This window comes from Agelaius phoeniceus, chromosome 21, assembly GCF_051311805.1.
Source record: "Agelaius phoeniceus isolate bAgePho1 chromosome 21, bAgePho1.hap1, whole genome shotgun sequence".
NCBI classification, from domain to species: domain Eukaryota; kingdom Metazoa; phylum Chordata; class Aves; order Passeriformes; family Icteridae; genus Agelaius; species Agelaius phoeniceus.
The window spans coordinates 1,378,785-1,405,845 of NC_135285.1; the positions used below are offsets into that span (position 1 = coordinate 1,378,785).

The 27,061-nt window shown below is 54.7% G+C and overlaps 1 protein-coding gene across 2 annotated transcripts in view; it reads right to left on the reverse strand.

Annotated features, from left to right (window-relative positions):
* The window catches only part of RGS3 (regulator of G protein signaling 3), a 75,880-nt gene that overhangs the window by 47,941 nt on the left and 878 nt on the right, over positions 1 to 27,061 (reverse strand). The window contains exons 2-14 of one of the 2 annotated variants that reach the window (XM_054646202.2): positions 23,484 to 23,534; positions 22,351 to 22,409; positions 21,651 to 21,745; positions 20,777 to 20,845; positions 20,078 to 20,138; positions 18,188 to 18,278; positions 17,544 to 17,611; positions 12,573 to 12,654; positions 11,796 to 11,901; positions 10,891 to 11,224; positions 10,399 to 10,438; positions 6,866 to 7,053; positions 5,028 to 5,111 (exon numbers count right to left, since the gene is read on the reverse strand). In XM_054646202.2, the coding sequence (XP_054502177.2) occupies positions 5,028 to 5,111; positions 6,866 to 7,053; positions 10,399 to 10,438; positions 10,891 to 11,224; positions 11,796 to 11,901; positions 12,573 to 12,654; positions 17,544 to 17,611; positions 18,188 to 18,278; positions 20,078 to 20,138; positions 20,777 to 20,845; positions 21,651 to 21,745; positions 22,351 to 22,409; positions 23,484 to 23,534 (1,328 nt within the window). Of the gene's footprint in view, positions 1 to 5,027; positions 5,112 to 6,865; positions 7,054 to 10,398; positions 10,439 to 10,890; positions 11,225 to 11,795; positions 11,902 to 12,572; positions 12,655 to 15,463; positions 15,631 to 17,543; positions 17,612 to 18,187; positions 18,279 to 20,077; positions 20,139 to 20,776; positions 20,846 to 21,650; positions 21,746 to 22,350; positions 22,410 to 23,483; positions 23,535 to 27,061 lie in introns of those variants that run through there. The other variant, XM_054646203.2, reaches the window with a different exon arrangement.

Genomic DNA, 27,061 nt, shown 5'->3' on the forward strand with positions numbered 1-27,061 from the left:
GATTTTGGAATAGCAACCCAAAGTGAAGGAGATAAAAGTACGACCAGCTAACAGGCACACAGAATTGGAGGAAAGAAACTGAGAACCTACCACCTGTGGAAGGTTAAAGGGTAGAAAAAAGAGTGGAAGCAGCAGGGAAATCTCTTCAAAACCAAGCAAGTTTCAATAGGGAATCTTGGAAATGGAATTACATGGCTAAGAATTTACAGGTATTGAACTTTTACAGGAAAATTGGATGGATTGTATTCAGGATGTAGAAGGTAAAAGCACAAAAGTGCAGGTTCTGTAGGAGCATCTCTGTCAGATGCTGCTGCCAGGAAGACAATTGATCTGAGAGCAGTTGATAGAGGTGCCTCTGCTCCTCCAGGCTGTTGGGAGGAAAAACAAAAGTGCCCCTTCCACCCACAGAGGCAGGGGCAGAGGCAGGGACAGGGGCAGGGACAGGGGCACAGGCAGGGACAGGGACAGCCCAGCACTGCGGGGCCTGGGGCTCTGGCAGACCCAGAGGTTGGAGCTGGACACCTGAGAGCTGAGGAGGGCACTCAGGGATGACCCCAGGGCAGCAGGGGTAAGGAGAGACTGGAGGAGTAACGTGGAGCTCTGCCCTGGGCTGCCATCCCACACTGACGGGCTGTGACCTGTCTGTAACAGCCCTTGGCAAAAAGATCTACCCTGAAAAACCACAGGGCTCCTAAAAGTCAAGAGCAAACAAACAACAAACACAACGTCTGGGCTCACCCAGGCAAGTCACAGAATTCACCAGAGTTGCTCCCTGGAGGGTCAAAGTAGCTTTGGGTATTTAGCAGAATTTCCTAGCCCACAGTCAGAAATCCAGGAGCTGCCAGGACAGAAGGACTCTCTGAAGACAGAGCTGAGCACCCTGGGTCATTGCTGCAGTGACTGAGGCCACATGGCCATTGTCACATGGGCCTTTTAGGGGGGTCTGAGCAGATTTTACAGGGGGGAAACGTTGTTCATAGAGGCTGACCCTGATGTCTCCACACTGCTCACCTGGGTGTGCTCTGCACCACAAACAGCAAAGCCTCTTCTGCTGAGGGACCTGAGCAGCTACAGGACAAAACTGGCAAAGCACTGGCACAGGAGACAGGGACACATTTAAAGAGGGAAATCAGGAGAAACTGAAAGCCAAGAGGGAAGGCAGGGGCAATGGGCCAGTGTGCTGCCCAAGGGGGATAACCCTGGGACTGCCACTGAGCCCTGCCCTGGGCAGGAGGGAGCCAATATCACACCTTGGGAAGAAAATGTGGCAACAAAATCACTGTGAAAAGGTGCCCAGAAATGCAGCCTTGAAGAGAGAAAGAGGAGAAAGGCTCCTGCTCTACAGAGAGGAGAATAAACCCAGCCAAGCCCATCCATGAGGCTGCAGGACTCAGGAGGCCCATCCTGACCTGCAGACCCTGCCAGAGTGGCAGAAAGGAGGGATGAGGAGGGCAGGAGCGTGGCCCACCCTGAGCAGACACCTCAGGGCTCTGGGAGAACTCCAGGTCCATTGGAGATGGATGGACAGGGCCAAAGGCCACCTTGGACACCCCGTGGGCCATCGCCCGCTGGCTCCTCTGGCACTCCACGGGCTGGAGGGATTTCAGGAGGCCATAAAATGGGAATTGCAGCAAAGTCTAGACAGGATGTGATTAAGGCCTGAATAAGGATTGCCCCAGAGGTAAGGTCAGGGAAAGGACAGACCCTGGCAAGCCTCCAGAGAGATAGGTTGATTCCTTCAGGAGATGGGAGAGAGTTTGCTCAGGGACAAGGATGCAGTGCCTGATGTGGAAACTGCCCTAGGGAAAAGATTCTGGGGGTTTGGGAAGGAAAGAAAGGAGTAGGACCTGCAGCTCGGGGCCCTGCACCCAGGCCCTCCTGTCTTGAGCCTCTCAGGCAAAGCAGATTAAAAACACACAGAGAACAGTCCTGCAAAGCACAGGAGCCCAGCTGGAGAGAGCCTGTGTGGGAAGAGCAGTGGGAAAACAGAAAACCTCATGGAGCAAGGAAGGAAGAAAGGACTGGTTGGACACAAGACAGCCTCTGTCCAGGCATCAGAGGAGGCAGAGAGGGAAAGAACTCAAGGCCAGCAAAGAGAGGAGTCAGAGCCCTCCTGCACCTGTGGTGTCCAGGCTGTTTTAGGTGTTGCTGGCTGCAGAGGTTCAGGTTCTCTCCCCTCACAGCTCAGCAAGACCAAAGCAGAGCCTGGCACTGCAGAGACTTGCAGGAGCTCCTTGGAGCTCCCCAGAGCCTTCCATGGCTGTGCCCACACTCAGACAGGAGAGAGCCCTTCCCAAGGGCCACAGGTGACATCCCAGCCTTGCTCTCTCCACTGTCCCTGCCAGCAGGGGCTCAGCACCACGGGCTGTTCCCTTCAGCATTTCTCATTCCTCACCCCACTGACTCAGCCCCTGCTGCCCTGCCCCTGTGCCAGCTCACCCAGACAGCACGGCCCCAGGGCACCAGCATTCCCAAACTCTGCCTCACACTCCTGGCCTGCACCCTGCCCTTCCCTGGCACCAGCTCCAGCTGGGAAATCCTCTCCTGTCAGAACTCAGCACATTCCTCCAGGTGTCCAGAGTTGCCGAGGACCCCACCAGGGACCTCAGAGACCCTGGCACACAGCCCAGAGCACCTGGGGATTGGATCTTGACCCTTGGAGCAAGTTGCCAGCTTTGTATGAGGACCTGAAAGTCACACAAATTTGAATAGCGTAATAACAAAATGATCACAAGGTGAAAATGTAGATTTTAAGAATTTGGTACGGCAGTTGTAGAGACAAGATGGAAGAACTTAAGCGTGCCTAGCCTTTCTTCTTCTTCTTCCTGTTCTCCATTTTCTGCAGTGATGTTGGCACTTTGGGATTGGTTTAGAGTAGAAGTGCACTGTCTAACATGGGTGATAGGTACTGGGAATTAAGTGTCAACATGTTCTATGTAGTTTGTAGTATAAAAGGACAATGCTGCCCTGGGGGTGGTCAGAGTGCCTGTGGCTGCCCTGCTGAGCAGATCTCTGCTGGGCAGGAAGAAAATTTTATAGATAAGAATTAATAAACAACTTCAAGAGTGAAAAGTGAAGAGTCCAGACTCGTTCTTCAGCTGTGTGGGCCGAAGCAGAGACACCCTGCACATCTCAGGGCAGCAATCAACAACCAAAAACCTGAGACTCTCCCAGCTCCAGGCTCACCCCAAGAGCATCATAAGCAGAGTCCTTTCCCTGAGACATTTTCCTCCTCACCCTGCCCCTAGTGGGGTCTCTGCTCCTCCAAACACACTTGTCCTGGGGTTCTTCATCACCCCCACATGCACAAATACCCCACTCAGGCTGCAAACAGCATTAGTTATCCATAAATATTCCACAGTTGGCTGCTGCTCCAAATACCTGAGTCTGACCTGAAGGCAGGTAAACCAACCCAGCCTGGAGGAGCTCCTGACTTCAGCTGCACCCCCAAACCATCCAGCACAGCTGTGCCACACAACAGCAATTTACCTGGGTTTCAGTCCTGCAGATGCCCAGAAGAGTCTGAGCAGCACAGGACAGCAGGGCAGACAGGGAAAGGGGTTTAGTTAAAAGTTAGTGCCAAGTTTTCTAATCAATCATGGAATTTGTCATGTACTTTGATGTATTTTCATGTACTTTTTGGCAGAAAAAAAGGAAAAGATGTTCAAGTCAAAGCAAGGGATGAATTACACAATGAAAACCAGAGAGAGGAGTCACTTAGCACAACCCTCTGCTGGTTTGTACTGGCCAGCAATGGGAATTGGCTCAGGCCTTCTGCTGTTGGCCACCCAGAAACTAAAACCAGTGAAGCAGAACTTTCTCTACAGGTCTGTGGAGATGACACATTGTTCACTCCTACTGAATTCAACCCCAAATTACTCAGTGAGATCCTCTGAAATTACCCCAGAAGAAATGTTCCTGGTTAGCAGCGCACGAGTGGGCTCTGCCTCTCTCCCAGATTCCAAGCCTTTGCAGACTTTGCAGTTGGATGCAAGTGAAAGCAGCAGCAAATGTGATCAACACATCCAAACCCTGCCAGTTTGGGTGGTAAGAGCTGTCTCATCCCTGGGGTGCCAAAGTCCTGTTGTGCCCCCAGAGTTCCAACAGCTCTCCAACAACATGGCAGAAAAGTTGAAGTAAGAAGAACGAGAGGAATTTGGGCAGGACACGTGAGCTGTTTCAGGAACTGAAATTCTGAGAACATCTGCAGCAAGTTCTCTGTCTGCTTCTAGTTCTAGTGGATTCTCCTTCCCTAGAGATGCTGCAAAGCCATGTGGACACAACCCTGAGTGACTTCAGGGGATCCCTGAACAAGGGGATGGGACTGGATGACCTCCCCTGGTGCCTTTCAGCCTGAACCACTCTGTGCTTCTCTAACCTGGCACAAAACATCCTTAAACCCCCTCCTCCTGAGCCTGCTGGGCTGTCACTGATGTGCATTTGCCACCCACAGTTTCCTCTCTCTGAGCCCAAAGGCAACAGGAACAACAGTTGATTTCTAGCCCAGAGAGTTTTGATATTTAGTTTATCCCACAATAAACTGTCCAGAAGCCTTTCCAAATATCATATCAATACAGTCACTGCACAATGAAACATTTCCCTTTTCCATGTAATGAGGTGTCCCTTCCAGTCCCTCCAGTGCCTGAAGGAGCTCCAGGAGAGCTGGAGAGGGACTGGGGACAAGGGTGTGGAATGCCAGGACACAGGGAATGGCTCCCAGTGCCAGAGGGCAGGGATGGATGGGATATTGGGAATTGGGAATTGTTCCCTGGCAGGGTGGGCAGGCCCTGGCACAGGGTGCCCAGAGCAGCTGGGGCTGCCCCTGGATCCCTGGCAGTGCCCAAGGCCAGGCTGGACAGGGCTGGGAGCAGCCTGGGACAGTGGGAGGTGTCCCTGCCCTTGGAATGGGACTGGATGAGCTTAAAGTCCCTTCTAACCCAAAGCATGGTGATTCTATCATTCAGCCCTCTATGTAAGACAGCAGAAGAGCAGGTTTGGAGAGCCCAGAGAATGTGGAAGAGTTTTACCTGTGTGGTCCTGTTCCTGCTCTCGAGAAGGAGCAGCTCCTCCGACAGCAGCAGAGTCCGGGCTGGGTTGCAAAGATCCAGGGGCTACATTTGGATGGGAAAATAAAAAAATAAAAAAAAGGAAACAAAAGAAACAAAAGAAACAGTCAAACCTTCCACTGGCAGTGTGGTTAGTGAGATACACTTTCCACCCACCAAACCCACTTTGTGTCACTTTGAGCTGTAACTCACATGGGGAGAAGCCACCCGTGCTCAGAGGGACACAAAATCCGCAGTCCAGTGAGAGGAGAAAGCAGAGCCTTGCACTCACACCTCCAGCAGCCCAGCTGTGCCTCTGACAGGGGCTGCTCTGCAGGGGGGGTTATGGGTGTTTGTCAGCAGGAAGCACAACCACAGGGCTGGCAGGGCAGGTTCCCACGTCCCTCAGGCACCAATATTGAACCTGATGGTGTGCATCACTCCTAAAGCAACTTTTAGCAATTCCTGTCCCTTCCTGTGCCACACCCAGCTCAATGCTGGAGAATGGGACAGGTTCACGTGTCCTGAGTGCACAACAAACCCTGCAGCAGCAGCCTGGAGCAGCAGAGTGGGAACAGGAGGGATCTGCACAGGGCCCTGCAGGGTGACAGTGCAGAGGGGAAAAGCAGCTCCTGAAGGGGCAGCAGAGTGGGAACAGGAGGGATCTGCACAAGGCCCTGCAGAGGGAAAAGCAGCTCCTGAAGGGGCAGATTCCCAGGCACAAGCCAGGATGAGGTTTGGGTGTAAGGAGGCAGAAAGTGCCAGTTGTGTTCCTGCCAACAGAAGCTGAGGGCTCAGCCAGGGGCCACAGGGAGGAGGGGGTGATCAAACACCTTCCCCCAGCTCCAGCCCAGCCCAGCCTGGCCTCAGGCAGCCCAGGGCTCAGGCAGGAGGGACACGGAATGGGGACATGGCTTCAGGCTGGGCTGAGGGGACAGTGACACTGCCACTGGCACAGGAGGACAAAGGGCTCCCCACAGGCTCAGAAAGGAAGGGATTCATCAGCAATGTACTATAATACATGGAGCAGATGAGATTTTTGGGGTTCTGGCCACATGAAGGACAAAATGAAGGACACAGAGGAAGTCAGAGCTACCACCACCAAACTCAGGGCTGTTGTCTTAAAACAGCTCATGGACTTGCAGAGGCAGAACTTTCCCTGTGGAGCCATTACAGCTCTGAATCCTTGTCCTCTGCTCTGGAGCCAGGCTGGGAGAGCCCAGGGTGCTCACCTGGAGAGGAGAAGCTCCAGGGAGAGCTCAGAGCCCCTGCCAGGGCCTGAGGGGGCTCCAGGAGAGCTGGAGAGGGACTGGGGACAAGGGATGGAGGGACAGGAGCCAGGGAATGGCTCCCAGTGCCAGAGGGCAGGGATGGGTGGGATATTGGGAAGAAATCCTTCCCTGTGAGGATGGTGAGGCCCTGGCTGCCCAAATTTTAGTGTGCCCACAGCTAAACTAAAACCCCTTTGCACACACTGACAGCACAAGAACCCTCAAGAAGAACCCCACTGATCTGCAATTCCAAAGTCAGCTCTGAAGCCCAAAAGCTGGGACACCTCCTCCTGACCCAAGCAAGTACCAAGGGCCACATTTGAAAAGCTGAAAAGGAGAAAAAAAATCCAACAGAGAATTGCTTGGGCAGGACAGAATTCCCTTTGAGACAGCCCCCAGCACTGTGCCAAGTGCAGCCAGCTCCAGAGGAGAGCTGAGCATGGCAGGGATCCTGCTGGGAGGGAGATCCTTGCAGGGATGCCCAGGCTGGGCACTCCCTGGAGCTGAGATTGGGCACTGAGCACGTCCAGCCCCCGTGGCTGCACTGACCTGCACAAAGATGGGGAACACCAGCACTTTGGGGGCCAGGGTCACGTAGGTGCCGTAGGAATGGGGGATGTGAGGCCTCACTATGGTGCAGTTCTGGTAGTTCCCATAGCTCTTCATGCTCTGCACAGTCTTCATCAGCCTGGATTTCCTCCCAGAGCCCGTGTGGGATTTCCCTTTAGAGCCATTCCCTGGATGGACACAGGAGGCAGAAGGAAACACAGGATGAGGAGGGAGCTCCAGCTCTGTCACTCCAGCTCAGCCCTGCTCTCCCAGGCTGGAGCAGGCCCTGGGGAACTGCTGGGGCCAGGAGCTGCAGGGACAGGCATCACTCAGCTGCCCAGCAGTCCCAGGGATTCAAGGAATAACAGCACTGATCCATTGTTTCCAATGGCAAACAAGAGGCCCCTGGGTGGTTTTGTTCCAGGGCTGTTTGCTTGGTGGCCTGAGGACTTCGGTGGGTGCCACCAGCAGCACAGACACGGCTGGGAAGGTACAAACAGAGCCCAGGGAGGCCACAGCAAGCTCTGCTTCAGGCCAGCACATCCCACCAGTGCCCTGCCCTCTGAGTGTCCCCCTGCAGGGCTCTGTCCCACCCTGGGGTCCCAGCACAGAAGGGACCTGGAGCTGCTGGATGAGTCCAGAGGAGGCCCCTGGGATGCTCCAGGGGCTGGAGCCAGGCTGGGAGAGCTGGGGTTGCTCACCTGGAGAGGAGAAGCTCCAGGGAGAGCTCAGAGCCCCTTGCAGGGCCAGAAGGGGCCCCAGGAGAGGAACTTCAACATTTTTATCCACACAATTCCTGCCTGCTCTGGATTCTGGGCATGGAATTAGCAAAGTGCAGGAATGCCATGCCATGGGGCAGTGGGTTAATGACAGCTCTCAGAAGATGCTGGGATTGGAGGTGTCAGAGAACCAGGCAGGAGTTACAAACACTCATGGCTGGATCAATCCCTGCTGCTGCCAGCAGTGCTTTCTCAGACATTGGGTGTATTTATAAAGGATGAGCTCACTGTTCATGAGGCTGGCATCACATCAGCCTCTGTTTTCCAGCATTGCATTCTGGGCTGGAAAAGGCCCAAGCACCTGACTGGCTTTCAGTCTGTCCCTCTTCCCTGAAGAGTTATCCTCACTCAAAGGAGGGATTACAGGAGCCTTTCTCCTGCACCCTCCCACCCCAGCTGTTGCTGTCCTGATGGACCCCAGCAACCTAAAACTGCCCTAAAACTCACAGGCAACAGATCCAACAGGAACTGCATGGCTCTCTAACCAAAATTCACACCTTCAAAAGAAGCCCCACGAAAAATCAACGTATTTCCTTCCTCCCTCCTCCTGTAGCTGATGAACTGAGCCAGCCTGGGGCTGCAGGCAGAGCTCTCCACTGGGACTGAACATATCCAGGTGAGGAGCTGGAGCATTCTCCTTCAACCCCACAGGGATGTCTCAGGAACAGGAATGAGCATCCCTCCTGCATCTCCCTGGGGAACCCCAGCACCTCTCCTTCCCTCCCTGCAGCCACCCCAGAGCTCCTGCTCCTATCACAGAGCTTTTGAAGCTCCTGCTCCCACCACAGAGCCTTTTAGAGCTCCTGTTCCCACCACAGAGCCTCTGGAGCTCCTGTTCCCACCACAGAGCCTCTGGAGCTCCTGTTCCCACCAAGGAGCCTCTGGAGCTCCTGTTCCCACCACAGAGCCTCTGGAGCTCCTTTTACCACCACAGAGCCTCTGGAGCTCCTTTCACCACCACAGAGCCTCTGGAGCTCCTTTTACCACCACAGAGCTTCTGGAGCTCCTGTTCCCACCACAGAGCCTCTGGAGCTCCTGTTCCCATCCAGAGCCTTTTACCCTTGCACTGTGAGGGATGCCCAGCACCTTCCCAGGCAGAAATGAGCCAAAACACTCCTGACCATGGCCCAGGGCAGATAAGGCCTGGTCCAAAGCAAACACACAAAGCTGCCCAGCATTACCTATTCCATTAAGCATTAGGAAATAGCACATTTACTCCCAGATAAAGGCAGCAGAGGCAGCCAGCCTGGGCTGGGAAGCCAGCTTGGCTGTTTACTGCTGGCTGGAGCAGCTGCCTTTGCTGGGGGCACCCTCATGACCTAAGAGCTTGTTTCCACCTCTAAGTGCATTAATCCTGACATTTTCCCTTTTCCCTTTTTCCTGGTTGCACTGGCAGATAACATCAAAGCTCAAGAGACAGCTCAGCACAGGCCAGATAAGATCTGTCTGGGCTGTTTAGGATTTACTTTTGCTCTTATCCCTAAATCACCTCGTTCTATCAGAGGAAATAATCACCTGCACAGGTTCCTGGCACAGAAACACACCCAAATGTCAGCTCCTGCCACTGGGTGGGCAGCTCTGTGCTGCCACACTTCATCCCTGCTCAGGTTAGCTGATACCTCCCTCCCTCTGAACTTAACATTAAATAATTAAAAACAAATCCATAAAAATCCAAAATTTGCTACGGGAAGAAGCCCAAGCCATTCAAATCCCACCTCACTGTAAGAACAAGTCCCCCTGGTCCAGCTCATCTTTTCACAGGACCCACAAACAGAAGGAAAGAGCTGCAATCATCCACAGAACAAAACATCCCCTGCAGCTGAGAGTGGAAAATTCTCCTAGTGCAGAGCTCCAGGGCTGGGAGCTCCCAAGGCAGGGGGGCCTGGCCCTCCCTGCTCCCTCCTGCTCCCCAGCACTGCCCCCATGGCTCTGCCTGCCCCACTCTTGGCTTTCTCTGGACACAGCCCCACCTCAGAGACAGCACCAAGTTTGCCAGCTGTGCCCTCACCAGACAGGGAATCCTGAGGGGTTCACACCCTCCAGGAGCTCAGCTCTCCTAGGGATCCACAGCTCATCCTGAGGGCATCCAGACAGGCCAGGGCAAGCACAGCCTCCCAAAGCTCCCAAATCCATGAGCAGACAAGGGGGATTTCCACATGGACCTGGATTCCTGCAGTGCCCAGCCCTGCCACCCACCTCAGCCCACTCTTCCCACAGGTCCAGCCATCCCCAGGGAGCTCCAGGCATCCCACACACACCTGTCACAGCTGTGGTCCATGTTATGAGCTTATGTTTCAAAGGTTTTTTGAGGAGAGCTGGCTCAGAGACTTTGCAGCAGCCCAGGGCTTGAATATTCCCCAAATCTGACCCAGCTGCTGGCACTGATGTGAGGCACAGCCAGCCTCACTCCTGTGGCACTGAAGGAGTGTCAGAGCAGGGAGCAGCTGTCCCAGCAAGGCCTCATGGATGAGGAGAACACGTGGGAAGCAGGATGGATGCTCAGAGCTCTCACCCTGCCCTGGGAGGTCCCCACAGCAGAGCCCTCTGAGAGCTCCCCAGACCCCTCACGTGAGGCTCACCCTGTGCCCAGCTCCCCTCGGATTTTGGGTTCAAGGATGATCCCAAAGCCCCTGGGCTGCTGCTCCTGCCCTCAAACCCCAGCCCTGCAGGGCTGGCACAGGGAGCTGATGGTGCCAGGAGGCCCAGCCTGGAGCTGGGTGCTCGGAGCAGCTCCCCCAGCCCAGGCACACTCACCCACAGAGGTGCTGTCCTCCTGGTACACGGGCCTCAGCAGCTGTGGGGACAGAGACAGGGACACGGTCAGCTCCAGGGACAGTGACACAACCAGCTACAGAGGGTAACATGCCAAACCCAGCCAAGCCAGAGCACTTCAGAGAGGGGAAAAAAAAATCATTTTTGCAGCAGAAAACGAGAGCAATGACCGACAGTGTGGTCTTGTGCAGTGGGAACAAGACAGTGGGCTGTGACTGTGACCCCCCCCCCCAGGTAATGAGTGGAAAGGCAGTGCCAGATGGAGCCAAGGCTCTCTGGAACACTCCCCACGTCCTCCCCACACCCCTGGGGTGAGCCCTGAGGGGAGGCAGCAGGGAAATGCTTTAGGAAAACAGTGAAAGGGGACAGAGGTGTGGCTCATAAAACTGGCAAATATTCGAGCTGATGCTGGATAAGGCTGAAGCAGGGGCCAGGAGAGGCTGCAGCCAGGGCCATGTGCAGCCCCATCCCTACCTGGCTGCCGGGGTTCAGCGGGGCCAGGATGATGTAGTTCTGGTCGGCAGCAGAGGGCACCCGGGACAGGGCGGGCAGGGTGTTCTGGCCCCGCTTGCCCAGCTCCGTGTACCTGTCCCAGGTGTGCAGCCCCAGCCCCTCGGAGCCATCGTAGAGGATGTGGCAGCTGCGGCGCTGCTCGGCCTGCGCGGGGCCGCTCTTCTCCCGCTTCTGGGGAGGGGACTGCAGGTCGTAGGCGGATTTGCAGGAGGACCTGCGGGGCATGGCCTCGTGGGCCGGCTTCACCTGAGGCACCAGCCTCCACACCAGGAGGATGATCTCCGTGGGACAGTTCCTGGCACAGATGGGGTGGGGAAATCAGGGCTGCAGCACCGTGTCCTGCACCCAGCCCTGCAGCCCTTCCTCCCTCCAAATCCTCTGCTGCTCTCGCGTGCTCCCCAGCCCCTCCATCCTTCCTTCCTTCTCCAGGGAATCCTTTCCTGTATCCTTCCCCTCCAGGGAATCCTTTCCTGTATCCTTCCCCTCCAGGGAATCCTTTCCTGCATCCTTCCTTCTCCAAGGAATCCTTTCCTGCATCCTTCCCTCTCTAGGGAATCCTTTCCTGTATCCTTCCCCTCCAGGGAATCCTTTCCTGCATCTTTCCCCTCCAGGGAATCCTTTCCTGCATCCTTCCCTCTCTAGGGAATCCTTTCCTGCATCCTTCCCCTCCAGGGAATCCTTTCCTGCATCCTTCCTTCTCCAGGGAATCCTTTCCTGCATCCTTCCCCTCCAGGGAATCCTCTCCCAGTGTCCTGCACCCCTCAGAGCTTTTCCCTTCCCACAGTCACTCAGTGCTCTCCCTGCCCTGGGGTTTGGGTTCCCCCAGACCATCTCTCCCTGCCCTGGGGTTTTTGGGGAGCACTCACCGGATTTCATGGGCCAGCTCCACACATTTCCAGTGCTCCACAGGCTGCTCGTTCAGCTGCAGCACCGTGTCCAGCTGCTGCAGCCCTGCCTTCTCTGCTGGGCCACCTGAGAGGGACAAATTCCAGTCACCTGCAGGCAGGAGGCCGAGGGGGAGGAGAAGCCCTGGAGCTTGGAGACCCCCAGAGAGCTCCACAGCTTGGAGCCCTCACTCCCCCAAACCCCATCTGACACCCACACCCAAAAATGAAGTGGGATCAGCCAGCCTGGAGCTTCACCTTGCAGCACATCCACACACACAGAGCACCAGGACAGAGCCAGCAGTGCTCCCTCAGAGCTAGTGCATGAAATCCCCATGTTTCCTGGGGTGCAGTGGGGAGCAACAGAGCACACTGGAGACACCAGTCCATCCCACAGGTGCACAGCAAGAGGTTCTACTCAGGGAACTGAGGATTCCCACAATCCTGATCCCCTCTGACCTGTTTTCCCCCCAAATGATTTCTGAAGGTCGCCCAACCAGACAGACAGTTTTCAGGTTGGAGAGGGAAGGGAACAAAATCTCTGCAAATTACTGAAAACATTGCCAAAATAGTGACAGTGCTAACCCAGGGGCCTCTGACCTCATTAGAGGCAACAGAGAATTCATCTAATGAAGTTTCTTGGAGGTACCCGAGTCCTGCAAGGCGTGGGAGCTCCAGAATCACAACCAGCTCTGGGAAGCAAGAAAGGAACAAGAATTGATCCAAATCAAGAGGGATGGAAAGGATCCAGTCTCTTACCAGAGTCCACAGCCTGCACACGGACTGGGGCGTCGCAGCAGATGGTGAAGCCAAAGCCGTCAGTGCCCCGAGGGATGGTGATCTGCAGGGAGACACCTGTCAGGTGGGAGAGCAGCCACTGGGTGTGATCCTCACTCCCACACTGCCCCACAGCCCCTGGAAATGCTGGCACGTGGCATTTGAGATGGGGAAGGGCTGTCACTGAGACCCCCACAGGTGGAATGGGGGCTAAAAGGCTCCCAGGAGTGTTTGTTTAGCACACGCTCTGCTCCCAGCCCTTCCAAGTGTAAGGAAAGGTCTGAGAAGCCATTGGAAAGGAAAACCTGGCAGTCTGGCCCTGACACTGACTTCTCTAAGCAGATCACTTAAACATTTCATTTCCTGTTGGAGAATACAGAAATAGCAGCACTCCCCTGCTCCGGAGGGAGCTGCGAGCTCAGCACGCTCCTGTCCTCCAGACATCTGTGTGCATCACCCCCTTCCCTGGGCTGAGTGTGTTTTCCCTCACTGGGTTTGGAGAGGAGGGATGCTGGGTTGATTTAGGCTCATTTGTCCTCCTGATTTGAGGAGCATTGAGCTTATTAATAAAATTATACTTATTTTTTGATGTTGGCTTCCAGCAGCAGCTCAGCGTGACAGATCCTGTAAATACCTGATTAGCCCCCAAGACATTAGTCAAGATGCTTGTTTTACTGACAGAGAAAAGAAAATTAAAAATCCTACATCTGACCTGTATTATTTTGAGAACAAACAGGCAGAAGGAAGATGAGGAATTCAGCAGAAGTTGCCAAGGAGGTGATGTGGTTCCTCACTCCTTTACCATGGGAAGGCAAAGCAGTGAGATTTCATTTCCCTGCACCTTGTCCCTTTGTGATTGCTCAGCATAAAATCAGGCTTCAAAAGAGAAACTGTCTTGCCCTGGCAGGATCAAACACAGATCCAGTCCCATTGCACTCACTATTTTTCTCTCTGGAGTTTGCTGGTTCCTCAGGGAGGTGGCTCTGCACCTTTGAATGAACCAGGAGTTGGACTCCTGGTCCCTGTGATTCCTTTCCAGCTCAGGATATTCCAGATCCTCCACTTTCATCTCCAACACCAAGCACTGGCACCAGGAGCCAGCCCAGCACCTCTCCCACCACGGAGACTCCACGGGCACTTCCCAGCCCAAGGTTTCCCCCCAGTCCTTCTCCCTGAGCTGGCTGACCTTGCCCCCCACCTGCCCTGTGCCACTGAAGAGCAGCTATTCCCTGTGATGCTCCTCACCTCCCACCACCATGGCCATCTCAGACAATCATTGCCCATTTTTTGCCCATTTTTGCCCATTTTTTGCCCATTTGTGCTGCCATGCAACTATGCACAACTATGAACATCAGCCATGAGCTGGGAGGTGGGTGGGGAGGCTTGATGTACCCAAACTTTGCCAAAAAATGCAGAGGGTATTTTCAAAATAAAGACTTGAGGAGCTCTAAGAGACAAAGCAGAGTCAGTTGTTATCCAGCCAAGGCAGAGCAGCTTTCCTGTATGAGATGGTCACCACAGCCCTGGCAAGGAGGAGGCAGTTGGGTTTGGAATTCTGCAGCTTTTGTAATTCCCAGTGTTTGCTGTCCCCCACAGCAGCTTTGGAATAACCTGAACAATGAGCTCAGGAGCACAGGGAGAAGCTGACCCTGAGCTGGGAGTCCCAATCCCACAGAGAGAATATTTCTTTGAAATGCAGGAGACTGGGACCTGCACATGGAAAAGCAGCAGCTGGCATTGTGCACTGGGAGAACTGGAACCACCAGCACAGCGAGCTGCTCCCCAGGAAACAAGTGCTGTTGGCTCCCAAAAACACAAAAATAAATTTTAGAAGAGGCAGTAGCAGCCTGCTATACCTGCTTCTTCTCTAATAAGGGGAAAATTAGGACAACACCTTGCAGCTTAACACTGTTACCATCAGCACACTACCTGCAAGTTGTACAGTAAATATATTTTTTATATTTGCATATATTTCTATATTTTAATAATTTATATATATTTGAAAAGCATCCCTCCCTGCCCATTTCTCCACTGCAGCAACAAGCAGAGACCAGCCACAGGCACCCATGTGAATGAAGATGCTTTCCTTCTACCCTCACTGTAATTTACCAATTGTAACGGTATCAAGTCGATGCCTCACAAGCAGCACCCACAGAGTCCATTTGTTGGATTAAGCCCTTTTCTGACCCAGAGATGGGCAACTGAGAGGCCTTTTAAAACTTTTATTCCATTTTCAGTCTCATGTGAAGGGTGAGACAATACAGATGTTATAATTCTCACCATCACAATCAGAAGTCAATTATTTCCTAATTACAATACATTATAAGGCCTATCAGCTTTTTGCCACACCATGCTGTAAATGCCTTAAAGCCAATTATCTAAAATTACCCCTCAAGGATCCCACTACAATGCGTCTTTCATAGTTCTATTTCTCCAAAGTATCTTGTTTTATTTACAAGGCCATGCTTTGAACTTATTTCTAGTTGCATTCCTCTCACAACAATATCTGTCCTATTCCGTGACATTTCTACGCCAGCATTTCTTATCTCAAAGTTTATATATTATGTGAGCTTTCTGTCAAGCTTTAAGAATCCTCTACAAATCCACTCCCCACATGCAGCCCTACAAATCCATTCCCCACATCCAGCCGTAGAAATCCATTCCCCACATCCAGCCGTAGAAATCCATTCACCACATCCAGCTGTAGAAATCCATTCCCCACATCCAGCCCTGCAAACCCATTCCCCACATCCAGCCCTACAAACCCATTCCCCACATGCAGCCCTACAAACCCATTCCCCACATGCAGCCATGGCAAGAGGGCTGCCAGGCTCTCAGGGATCTGCCCCAGGTGGGTGCAGGGGGATACAGACCTGCCGGTACCTCGGCTCCGAGCACACCTTGCAGAGCCCATGGAAGCGGTTCATGGCTGTGCCCCCCGAGCCCATGAAAACCCCGCGGCTCCCGCGGCACTCCCGGACTGCTCGGGCTGGAAGGAGCCCCAGTCACGCTGGCATGACCGCCCATGGGAACCCAGCTCCCGAGAAGAATGGCAGGAAGCCACCTTTCACCTCCCCGGCCCCTGCGAGCGCTGTATGCCGCTCCACGATAAGCCAGAGGCTTCCTGAAAGCCCTCACTGACGAGGAAGGGAGAGAGTTTTATATTAAAATTCCTGTCAACTCTTTAGTATTCCCCAGTCCCAGCTCTGTTGATGTGGCTTTTGTTCCCGTGGCATTCTTGGGGCGCACGGAGCACTTTGTTATTGCGACGTTCTCACAAACACTTGGAGGATGTTTGAGCGGCGTTTCACAGGACTGGCTGTGAGAGCCTCGCTCCATGAAGGACATGACTCCATACTCATAAAAAAAAATCAGAGGTTTGGGTTTATAGAAGCAAAAAAAAAAAAAAGAAAAAGTTTGTTTTTGAAAGCACAGACCCAGAGGATATGCATGTCCCCGTGCTTTGTGCTCATAAAGTCACCAAGGGGGAAGCACCAAGGTCAACTGAGCTGCATCCATGGTGGAATTTGGGAATTAAAAGCCAAGAGGAACTCTGAGCACAGCCAGCAGCAGGGCTCAGCTGACCCACTGCCAGAGTTGGGCACAACTCCTTGGAGATGTGGTTCCAACAGAAGAGAACACCTTCCACACTCCTACAGGGGGATGATAAAGGAGGGAAGGCTGGAGGGAACCCAAAATCCAGGTTCTCCTGCACAGTAACCAGGGTGGCAGGGCCAGGGAGGCCAGGCAGGGAGCTGAGGAGCCTCAGCACTGCCAGGGGAGCCGTGGTGGCAGAGCCATCAGAGCATTGTCAGGGCAGCCACACTGGCAGGCTGGGGCTGGGGCTGGGGCTGGGAGGAGGAGCAGCTTTCCTTCCCAGCCAGCACTGCTCAAACCAGTGGCGACTGCCGGAGAGGAAGGGAGGAGAGGGGCGCTGGCTTTGTTTGTCTTGCTCAGCCCTGTGCTGTAAAACAAATAACTGCAAATGCAGCTGAGGGAAGCGCAGGGCGGAATTCGGCACAGATAAATCACGGGGCCGCCCGAGCCCCGTTTCCGATGCAAACCATGTGTTTGTGTTCCCATTTCCCATCCTTGCCTCTCCTATAAATCACCCAGGCTCCACCATGGGCCTTTCCCTTCCCAGAGCACACGGTCCTGGAAGGAGGAGAGGAGCAGACGTGTCCAAGGAGCCACAGAGCCAGGCAGGGGCCCGTGCTGTGGGGCAGGAGCGTGCCAAGCCAGCCCTGCCATCCCAGGCACTGCTGGTGCTTTGGCTGGAGTGGGAATACTCTGGAGAACAGGAGGTCCCTGGGGCAATGGGGGTTAGCACCCAAATCACCCCCTCCACCAGCTGAGGCCTGGCTGGGGGAACAAATTGCCTGTGACAGCCATGGTGGGACAGGGCAGTGACAGAACTCCCTCACCTCAGCATCAGCCCCACTAAAACACTGTCCCTTGGTGTAGCCATGATATTTTATGAGAAATCCTTTCCTTTGGATTTTTTTTCTCCTGAGAAGCTGAGAGGTCTCAGGAACAAAATGTAACCAATGGTTATCTGCTGCTGTGGAATGCAACAGGTGCATCTGTTTCTGTGGTTGTTTCTAATTAATGGCCAATCGCAGTCCAGCTGTCCAGACTGTCTCAATCAGTCACAAGCCTTTGTTATCATTCCTTTTCTATTCTCAGCTAGCCTTCTGATGAAATCCTTTCTTCTATTCTTTTAGTATAGTTAATATAATATAATATAATATAATATAATATAATATAATATAATATAATATAATATAAATAATAAATCAAGCCTTCTGAAACATGGAGTCAACATTCTTGTTTCTTCCCTCATCCTAAGACCCCTGCAAACACCACCACACCTTGGGTCTCTGGAAACCCCTCAGGCAGGCACCCAACCCCACATCTTCCCAGTGCTGTGGGTCACAGCCCTGTCACACCCACCTTCAGCTGCTGCAAGGTCACAGCGTCCTGGTTCTCCTGGGCTGCACTTTGACTTCCTGGCTTGACTTCTGAAATTATTTTTAAAACATGTTTTAAAAAAGATAAAGTCCCCATGAGTGTGACAGCACATCTGGCAATCCCACACTGCACATGAGACCTTTACATGGCATGGGCACATCCCCCCAGGCAGCAGCTCGAGGGTGGCTGCACACCCTGCCCTGGGCCAGCCCCTGCTCCTCCACTCCCTGGCAAGAGCAAGGCAGGAGAAAAAGCTCCCAAACATCCAGCCCAGACCCCAGGGACAAAGAGAGTGGCCACAGCAATGAGCCCCAAGTCTGAGAGACAGGAGGCAGCATGAGGACAAGCCAAGCAAGAGAGAGAGAGATGTGACTGCAGTGCTGGGGTCCCCAAAGAGCCCCAGAAGTGAGACTGAAGAGGAGAGCAGGGACTGCTGAACCAGCCAGAATCCCCACCCCACAAGATTTTGGGATGCCAGTGCCCACTGAGCAGCACAGGGCAGAGCAATGCCCACAGGGTGCAGTGGGGCTGGGGCTGCTCCACACTGGGAGCAGGCTCAGACACAGCAGTGACTCCTCCTGCAAGCCCTGCCAACACCCCTGGGATATTCCTGTGCTGGGACACACCTGGGCTCTGCTTCAGCCTCCTCATGGCCACCTTCAGGTGCTTGGTCCTGCCCAGGTCCTCCCCGAGGAGGTAATACCAGCCACTGATCTCCTGTGGGGAGGGAAGCAGAGGGGCATCAGGGCAGCTGTGCATGCAGGGCAGCTGTGCATGCAGGGCAGCTGCTCAGCCCCCTGCACCCAACCAAGGGCAGGAGCTGCCCCAGCTACAGCCACAGAGGTGCCCAGACCTGCTCACACACACAGCCCACAGTCCTGCTCTCAGCCACAGTTAAAATTCCATCCTCCCTGCAAGGGGGAATGAGCAACTCTGAGGCACCAAGATTCCAGGTTTTTACTGAAGCACCAAGATTCCAGGTTTTTAGAGGGACATTCAGTAGATTCCAGGTTTTTAGAGGGATATCCAGCAGATTCCAGGTTTTTAGAGAGATATCCAGCAGATTCCAGGTTTTTAGAGGGATATCCAGCAGATTCCAGGTTTTTAGAGAGATATCCAGCAGATTCCAGGTTTTTAGAGGGATATCCAGCAGTATCATGCAGCAGCCAGGGGACAGGACCTCATGTCAGCCTTGCTGAGGTCCTGTGAGCACCAAAGTGTTTTAAAGAAGCTGCACCTCCCTTGTCCAAATTTCAGAGGAGGCCATGCTTCACCCACCTCTCACCCAGCACCACCAACAGCTCCTTTTTAGTCTCCTGCTATGCAGAAAACATCCACAACTCAGGTGAGAAACTTTAAAAAATCAAGGAGCTTTTGGACAACACTCTCAGGCACTGAGTGGGATTGCCTGTGCAGGAGTTGGGCTTAATGCTCCATGTGGGTCTCTTCAGGATAATCTGTGATTCTGTGAGCTCAGGGGATGTATTAACACCTCCATGAAACCCATCCAGCTTGCTGAGACATTCTGCTGCCCAGGGACAGAACCCCTCCCCGCTGGGCACAGGGATAAAGTGTACCCACGGGATGGAGCACTCCCATGGGATGGAGAGTTCCCCTGGGATGGAGCATTCCCATAGGATGGAGCACTCCCATGGGATGGAGAGTTCCCCTGGGATGGAGCATTCCCATAGAATGGAGCATTCCCATGGGATGAAGAGTTCCCCTGGGATGGAGCATTCCCATAGAATGGAGCATTCCCATGGGATGAAGAGTTCCCCTGGGATGAAGCATTCCCATAGGATGGAGCACTCCCATGGGATGAAGAGTTCCCCTGGGATGGAGCATTCCCATAGAATGGAGCATTCCCATGGGATGAAGAGTTCCCCTGGGATGAAGCATTCCCATAGGATGGAGCACTCCCATGGGACGGAGCATTCCCAGGCTTTGGTGCTCGCTGGGAGCCCTGCCCGGGAAGGCAGAGCCGGCTGTACTGACCAGCAGCAGCCAGGCTGGGGCAGCAGCACTGTGACCAAACCCTCGGCAGCAGGGACAGGGATTCTGGCACAGAATTCCTGCAGGAACAGCCAAAAACCTCTGTGGCTGCCCTGTGCCCATCAGCACGCTGCTGGGAATCGGGCAGACTCCTGAATGTGTCCCACGTGTCAGATGTGACCCGTGCCAGCCTGGCCCCTTGCCCTGTGTCCCCCCCCTGCAAACTGGGCAGGCAGCCTGTGCTGGGGACAGCTCTGTGCACCCCCAGTCGCTGCCACTCTGTGCCCCTGCCAAAGGCAGTGACACCCCCTGTGCCAGGATCCCTCCTCTGACAGCCTCCCCACCACCTCCAGCACCCACACCAGCCCCAGCCTCACCCTGCCCATCCACACTGGGAATGGGAGCAGGCAACTCCCTCGGCACCCTCTCCCACCGTGGGAAAAGCCTTTTCATCCACCCAGAGGGCCCAGAGAGCCCAGAGAGCCCTGCCCAGCCCCACACCCTGCACTGGGACACAGAGGTACCTTGTCCAGGGACAGGAGGGACTTCACACCAAAGCTCATGCAGCCAATGAGTTCACTCTGCCTGCAGGAGAACCAGAGTTCAGGGACTGTCAGCACACGCCTGTGGGAGCACCAGATCCCCCCTGGCACCCCTTTTCACCCCAACCATCCCTGCCCATGCTGAGTGCCAGGCAGTGCCCAGGACATGCCCCTGGTGTGAGCAGATACGGTGCAGACACCTGCAGGGCAAGGAGGAGCTGGGCTGGAGCCCCCTGGTCACCTCCAGCCCTGGTGCTGGCAGGAGCTTGGCCAAGGTGGCACTTGCTGGGCTGGCAGCACAGCCTGCAAGGTGCCACCCCCCTGGGTGCCCTCCCTGCACTGTCCCCACAGGGAGGGGAGATCCCAGCCCACTCCAGCCCCACCTGCCTTTGGCCAACAGTGCAGGCATGAGTGGGACAGGGGTTTAAATGCTGACCCAGCTGGTGGCTACCAGGCAGCACCAACAGAGTGCCAAGGGCAGGGTTTGCTGCCCGTGATGCTCCTGGGAGTGTCCCAGCTGGGACATCCCTGGGCCAAATCCTTGAGCAGAGCAGCCCTGAGGTCAGGGCCAGCCCTCAGGGCCCTGGAGGAGCTCACATGGGGTGACCAGAGCAGGGGACAGGGTCTCTGCCACAACAGCCCCACCTGAAAAGGATCCTATGACAGGTGGCAGCCCCTTACCTGGAATTCCTCTCTCTGTTCCAGACTGTGACCAGGAGACGCTTCTGCTCATCCTCCTCCTTCACGGGGCTGTAACAAGAGGGCACAGCCCATCAGCCTCCAAGGAGCACCCAGCAAGGGCTGCCCTCACAGCCACAGGCTCCTCACAGCCAGGTGTTCTCCTCCAGTCCCTGCACAGAGCACTGCAGCCCCTCCCCAGAGAGCAATCTGCTCACTCCTGACAGCTGCAAGGGGATGTCACCTCTCCTGGGCAGGTGTGGGGACACCACTCATGTGGCTTCAGGGGGGAAATAATCTTGCAGGAAGACACATCCAGCACCAAAGGGTAAAGGCAAGGAACTAGCCCCAGTTCATGCTCTGAAAGCACCAGCCTGTGCCAAACCCAGCCCTGCATGGGTCAGAGGGCTGGCACAGCCCCCGTCACCAGCAGTGACAAGCTCTACTCAAACAAAGTCATGCAGCTCCTTCCCCATGCAGAGACATGCTGGAGCTGTAGGAAACCCTTTTACCTTCCTCAGTCACACTATTGCAGGAGCCAGGTCTAGGAAATGCAGTGTTTGTCCAGCTCCTGCCCAGCAAGAAGGTCTGAGCATGCAGGAGCAGCGCTGCCATGCTGGGTGTGCTGAGAGCTCTGCAGAGCTCTGCCCAAAAGTTCAAGGCACTTCAGCCTTGAAAAGCACAGAATAATGGCTGTCACTCCTCATCTCAGCAGCAGAGCTGCTCAGGCGTGCTCAGTGTTTATTAGAGATCACAAAGCAAAAGCAAACACAGGGTTGTGGCGTGGAGAGGGAGCCCTGGGACAGTGGCACGGGGTCCCCAGTGCTCTGTGTGACACGGGGATGGCCCAGAGCTGCCTCTGCCCTGCCATACTCACAACACAAAGTGCTCATGGAACACAGGATTTTTGCTGTCTGGCACCGTCTTCGTCTTTTGCCTGCACTTGCAGCCAGCATCTGGCACAATGGACATCTTTGGGAGGAAAACAAGCAGTGTTAACATTCCCAGAGCACATCCCCAGCTGCCCTGGCAGGACACTGGCACAGGCACTGGCACGGATGGCTGAGCTCAAAGATCCTGCTGAGCCCGTGCTAACGGCTGGTTGGGATCACCCCACCCTTCTGCCTGCCAGGTAATTGCATTTCAAAACCCCTTGGGGCAGGGGAGGGAGGGAACAGAGCAGAAAAATCAGGAGTGATGTACACAAGTGTGGCTGGCTGGGGTCTGACCCACACCCCCTCTCAGGGGAGCTGCTTCCTGCACTGAGCACATCCCAGCAGGAGACCCACCCTGTGCCAGCAAACATTCCCACCAGGCCTGGGGCACCCTCTGGGGTGTTCTTGCAAGAAATGGTTGGCACAGCCCTCAGCAGGGTCCTGTCCTCCCCTTTTCTGCTTCATCCAGACACTGCCAACAAAACCCATGAGCTGTCCCTGCATGCTGGGGATGCTCTTCCAGAGCAGGATGGAGAAGGAAAGGGAAGGGAAAAACATTGCAGAGCAAGCTTGGAGGAGCCAACCACAAAATTGTCCCCAAAAAGCACAAAGGTCCCTGAGCAAAGCCCCAGTTGGACTCACCTTCACATAGGAGTCACACGCACGGCACTCTGCTCCCATCAGAGCTTTTGCTTCCATGACTGGAAAGGAAATGAAATTATCACATCCCAAAGCAGCAGGGCAGGCATCTCCCTACCCCACACCCCTCTGCTGCCCAGGCTGATCCCTCCCTGTGGGGCAGAACCCCCTCAGACAGGGGCAGGGGTTGATGGTTTCCCTTTAACACACCTGTGCTATAAATGCAGCCTGGGCTGAGCTGGTGGCAGAGCAGTTCAGCATCCAGGGGCACAAACTGCACTCCCTCTGCCCCACCTGCCCAGCCCTGCTCTCCCTGCCCTGCAGCCAAACAGATCCTCCAGTTAAACAAAACAGCCCATCCTGGCACTGCCCTGGCACTGATACTGCCCTGGCACTGCCCTGGCACTGTCCCACGCTGCTCAGCCCCACTGTCTCAGCCCCACTGGTGGGACCCTGCGGCTGCCTGGGGCAAGGGGTGTGCCAGGGGTGTGCCAGGGATGTGCCAAGATGTGCCAGGGATGTGTTAGGGCTGTGTTGGGGATGTACCAGGGGTGTGCCAGGGGTGTGCCAGGGGTGTGCTGGAGATGTGTCAGGATGTGCCAGGGATGTGTTGGGATGTGTCAGGACAAGACCCCACCATTCACACCCAGCTCACACTGGGGCTGCTCCAAATGGAGGGATTTGGGGTAAAGCCTGTGCCAGACCCCCAGACAGGTGTTTCCCAAAAAAAAGGGATCGTTCTGACACTCCCATTGGCCTCTCTGATAATCAGCATCAAAACACTTTCATTGAAGAAATACTGCTGGTGTTAAAAACTGCAGCATTTGGAGGCAACAGAACAGTTTGGAAATCCTGGCAAATATGGCAAAAGTGTTTTGGCAGAGATAAAGCATTTCAGACTTTCCAAATTGTACTTGCTTTTTTTCTCTTCATATGGAATAAAAGTAATTTATACACATGGGTGCAAACATGAAGGTCTCTGGAAAGGTTTCAGTTTGATCTCTTAATCAAAGAGCTCCCAGTTGTGCCACTGCACCCCAGGGTTTTTCCCAACAGGACCAAGAAGGAAGAGCATGCAATGCTGTCCCCACCCCAGCCCAGTGTGGCTCACTGGGGATGCCCCGGGGCACACTCACCGTGCAGCACCAGCGTCCGGCCCCGCGCCTCGATGGACAGCTTCAGCTGGCCTGGGGACACCAGGGACACGAGGGGACAGGCTGAGGGACAGGCTGAGGGGCTCAGCCACCCCTCAGCTGCAAGGCCCTCACAGGGCCAGGCACATCCTGCCTCCCTCCAGTTCACAGAGGCTCAGGGTGGAGGTCAGCACTGCCACCCCCAGCCCTCAGCCCTGGGCAGGAGAGCAGGGTGTGCCCTGCTGGCTGAGGGCACAGCACCACAGCAGGGCAGCCCCACTGCTCTGCAGCCTGCTCACACCCATTCCCTCGCTTTCCATGCACTGGCAGCTCTGCATCAGCCCAGAAATCCCCCCACAAGGCCCAGACTGACAGGGGACTCAGCCCATGGCATTTTCAGGGTCGGGGTGTGATGGTGACGGGGTGCAGGGTGAGCTCCTCCCCTCGGGGTGTGATGGTTATGGGGTGTGATGGTTATGGGGTGCAGGGTGAATGGTTCCCCTCTGGGTGTGATGGTTATGGGGTGCAGGGTGAGCTCCTCCCCTCGGGGTGTGATGGTTATGGGGTGTGATGGTTACAGGGTGTGATGGTTATGGGGTGTGATGGTTATGGGGTGTGATGGTTATGGGGTACAGGGTGAGTTTCTCCCCTCTGGGTGTGATGGTTATGGGGTGTGATGGTTATGGGGTGTGATGGTTATGGGGTGCAGGGTGAATGGTTCCCCTTTGGGTGTGATGGTTATGGGGTACAGGGTGAGTTTCTCCCCTCGGGGTGTGATGGTTACGGGGTGTGATGGTGACGGGGTGTGATGGTGACGGGGTGTGATGGTTATGGGGTGCAGGGTGAGCTGCCTCCCCTCTGGGTGTCCTCCCTAAAGGTTCCCCAGGAGCTGGGCCTGCCAGCATCAATAGGATGTGCAGATTTTAATGGCAGTGAAGGGTTTCTAATCATGTAACTGGTCTGGATCGACCCAAAACCAAACATTTCCCAACACCCCTGGAGAATCCAAGGACTGAAACCATCACCAACACTACAATGTTTCCCTTAGTCCAAAGCAAAGATTCCCACTTTCACTTCTTCCCCAGTTTACAAAACACAGCAAACAAGTGAGTAAACATCATTTACAGGTGAGTAAACATAACGTACAGACACATAAACATCTTGCAAGTTAAAACCCAACATTTCATTTTGTCAAAGACACACCCAAGGGCTTGGGCTTGCTTGGGAGGGGATATCTGATGGGATTGTTTAACCTGAAACAATTCAGAGAACACATTTTTCACTCAAAAAAAAAAAATGTCCAAGCTCTGAGCAGCTCACGTGTGCATGGACACGTGGAAATGGTCTGTGTGCATTTGCACAAGTGTGAGGTGAGGGAGCAAAGGCAGGAGCTGGGTGGTGAGTCAGGACAGCTCTAACACTGGTTTGCCACAGAGAGAACGCTGTGCCCCAGTGTCATCCTCCCACTGCAGGCTTTGGGCACAAGGCTGGAACCCCTCTGCCACCTGCAGGTCTCTGGGGCTGTGGGAACCCTCTGGGGACAGCTCTGTGCACCCCCAGTCGCTGCCACTCTGTGCCCCTGCCAAAGGCAGTGACACCCCTGTGCCAGGATCCCTCCTCTGACAGCCCCCAGCACCCACACCAGCCCCAGCCTCACCTTCCCATCCACACTGGGAATGGGAGCAGGCAACTCCCTCAGCACCCTCTCCCACCGTGGGAAAAGCCTTTTCATCCACCCAGAGGGCCCAGAGAGCCCTGCCCAGCCCCACAGCCCTGCCTGCTCTGCTGTTAGCACACCACAGATGTTACAGCACAAAGGAAACTGCCCCAGGGCAGCCCAGCATGAGGAGGAGTCAGGGGGATGAAGGGAGAGGAAGTTTTTGTGCTGGGTGATTTGGGGGATGCCAGTTTGGGGACTGTCCTGCCCTGCCCTGCCCTGGGGTGGCTGGGGCTGCTCCTGGGGAGCTCAGGGGCCAAGGGTTTGCACAGTGAGGGATGGGGTCACCCCTGCCCCGTGTGTGTCACTGCTGGGGGGACAGGGTCCCCAGCACCAAGGACAGGAGAGCAGGGAGAAGAGGGGCAGCTCTGCCTTTTTGGGGAGAAACAAATTGGCCATAGTAGGGTTTGGGAGTTGAGGTGCTCTCCCCTCTGTGAGGAGCAGATGTTTCCCTCTTAATGCATTTGTTCCTGAGTGTCTCCCAAGCACATGAAGGGACAAATCAGAACCCACAGCACACCCCAGCCCCTGCCTGACCCCAGGCACTCACTGGCTTGTGTAGGACCAGGATCAGACAGGGAAGCTGCTCTGGGAGGAATGATCCAGCTGGAGCTGGTGGGAGGGATGTGCTGTGCCAAGGCCTGTGCTCAGACAGAGCTGGGCACTCTGTCAGAGGAGCAGAGCAGGGACCTGGTGCCACACCTGGGTGGGCAGGAGCACAATCCCTGTCAAGGCAGGTTCATGGGCTGCATTCCCCCCTCATTCCAAGTGCAGAGATCAGAGAAACCCTTTCCCCTCATTTATCTCCTGATACATCCCTACCAGAACTGAGGGAAACAAGCCCCAGCAGAGAGGCCCTGACACAGCTTGCCCAGGTCCTCTCTGTTAAATAAAGGTTAATATAAATTAAAATAAGTGCAGAAGAAGGGCAGAGGGAGAAGCCACATGCAGCTCCTGGGTGAACATCCCATCACAGAGCTCAGCCAGGCTTGCAGGGGTGCAGCACAGAGAGCTCCCAGCCCCATCCACCTGGACCCACAGGGCCAGGAGAGGCAATTCCTGCCAAGGAACAAAGCTGGCACAAGGAGAACAGGGGAAAATGGGCATGAACAAGCACAAGATGGTAATCAAACATGTTCCCACCCATGAGAGAGGTTTGCCAGGCTAAGGGAGGGGACAGGGCAACCTTCTATGGGAGCAGAAAAGCAGGGAAACCTGTTCCTTACTGATGGTCTCTGACAAATGGAAAATTTGGGGTTCTTCTTAAATGCTTTTCTGAAGGAAAAACACAGTGCTGGGCCTGGCTGGGACAGCCAAGAACATCTATCAAATGCCAGTGGGGATTCCTGCCAGAGGACACAGTGCCAGATCCTCCCTGGGTGGGAGGTCCCCATGGGCACAAGGCACCCCAAAATCACCATCCACAGTCTCTGCCCTGGCACCAGCCCTTTGGGAGACTCCCTCCTAGCCACCCTCAGTGAGAGGGCAGTGCTGGCCCTGTCCTGCCAGGCTCTGCAGCTCAGAACACAACTCCACATCTCACCAGTGATGCTCAGCCCACGAGGGGAACTGTGGCTGCAGAGATGATGTTTGGCCTGCACTTGGTACCAGAGAGAGGAGGATTTCAGCTTCCACGCTGTCCTGAGCAGTTTGACACTCAGAAGGCCAAAAGGGGAAGGAGCAACATCCCTGGGAAGGGTCAACATCCCTAGGAAGGAGCTCACTGTGTGGTCATGAGAGCAAGAGAAGCTTTGAAAGAAAACAAAACTGCTGCTTTGAAAGCAGCACCCAGAAGGGGCACCCAGCTGCCCCGTGTGTGACACTGCTGCCAGGACAGTCCTGACACAGTGTGACCGTGTTCACA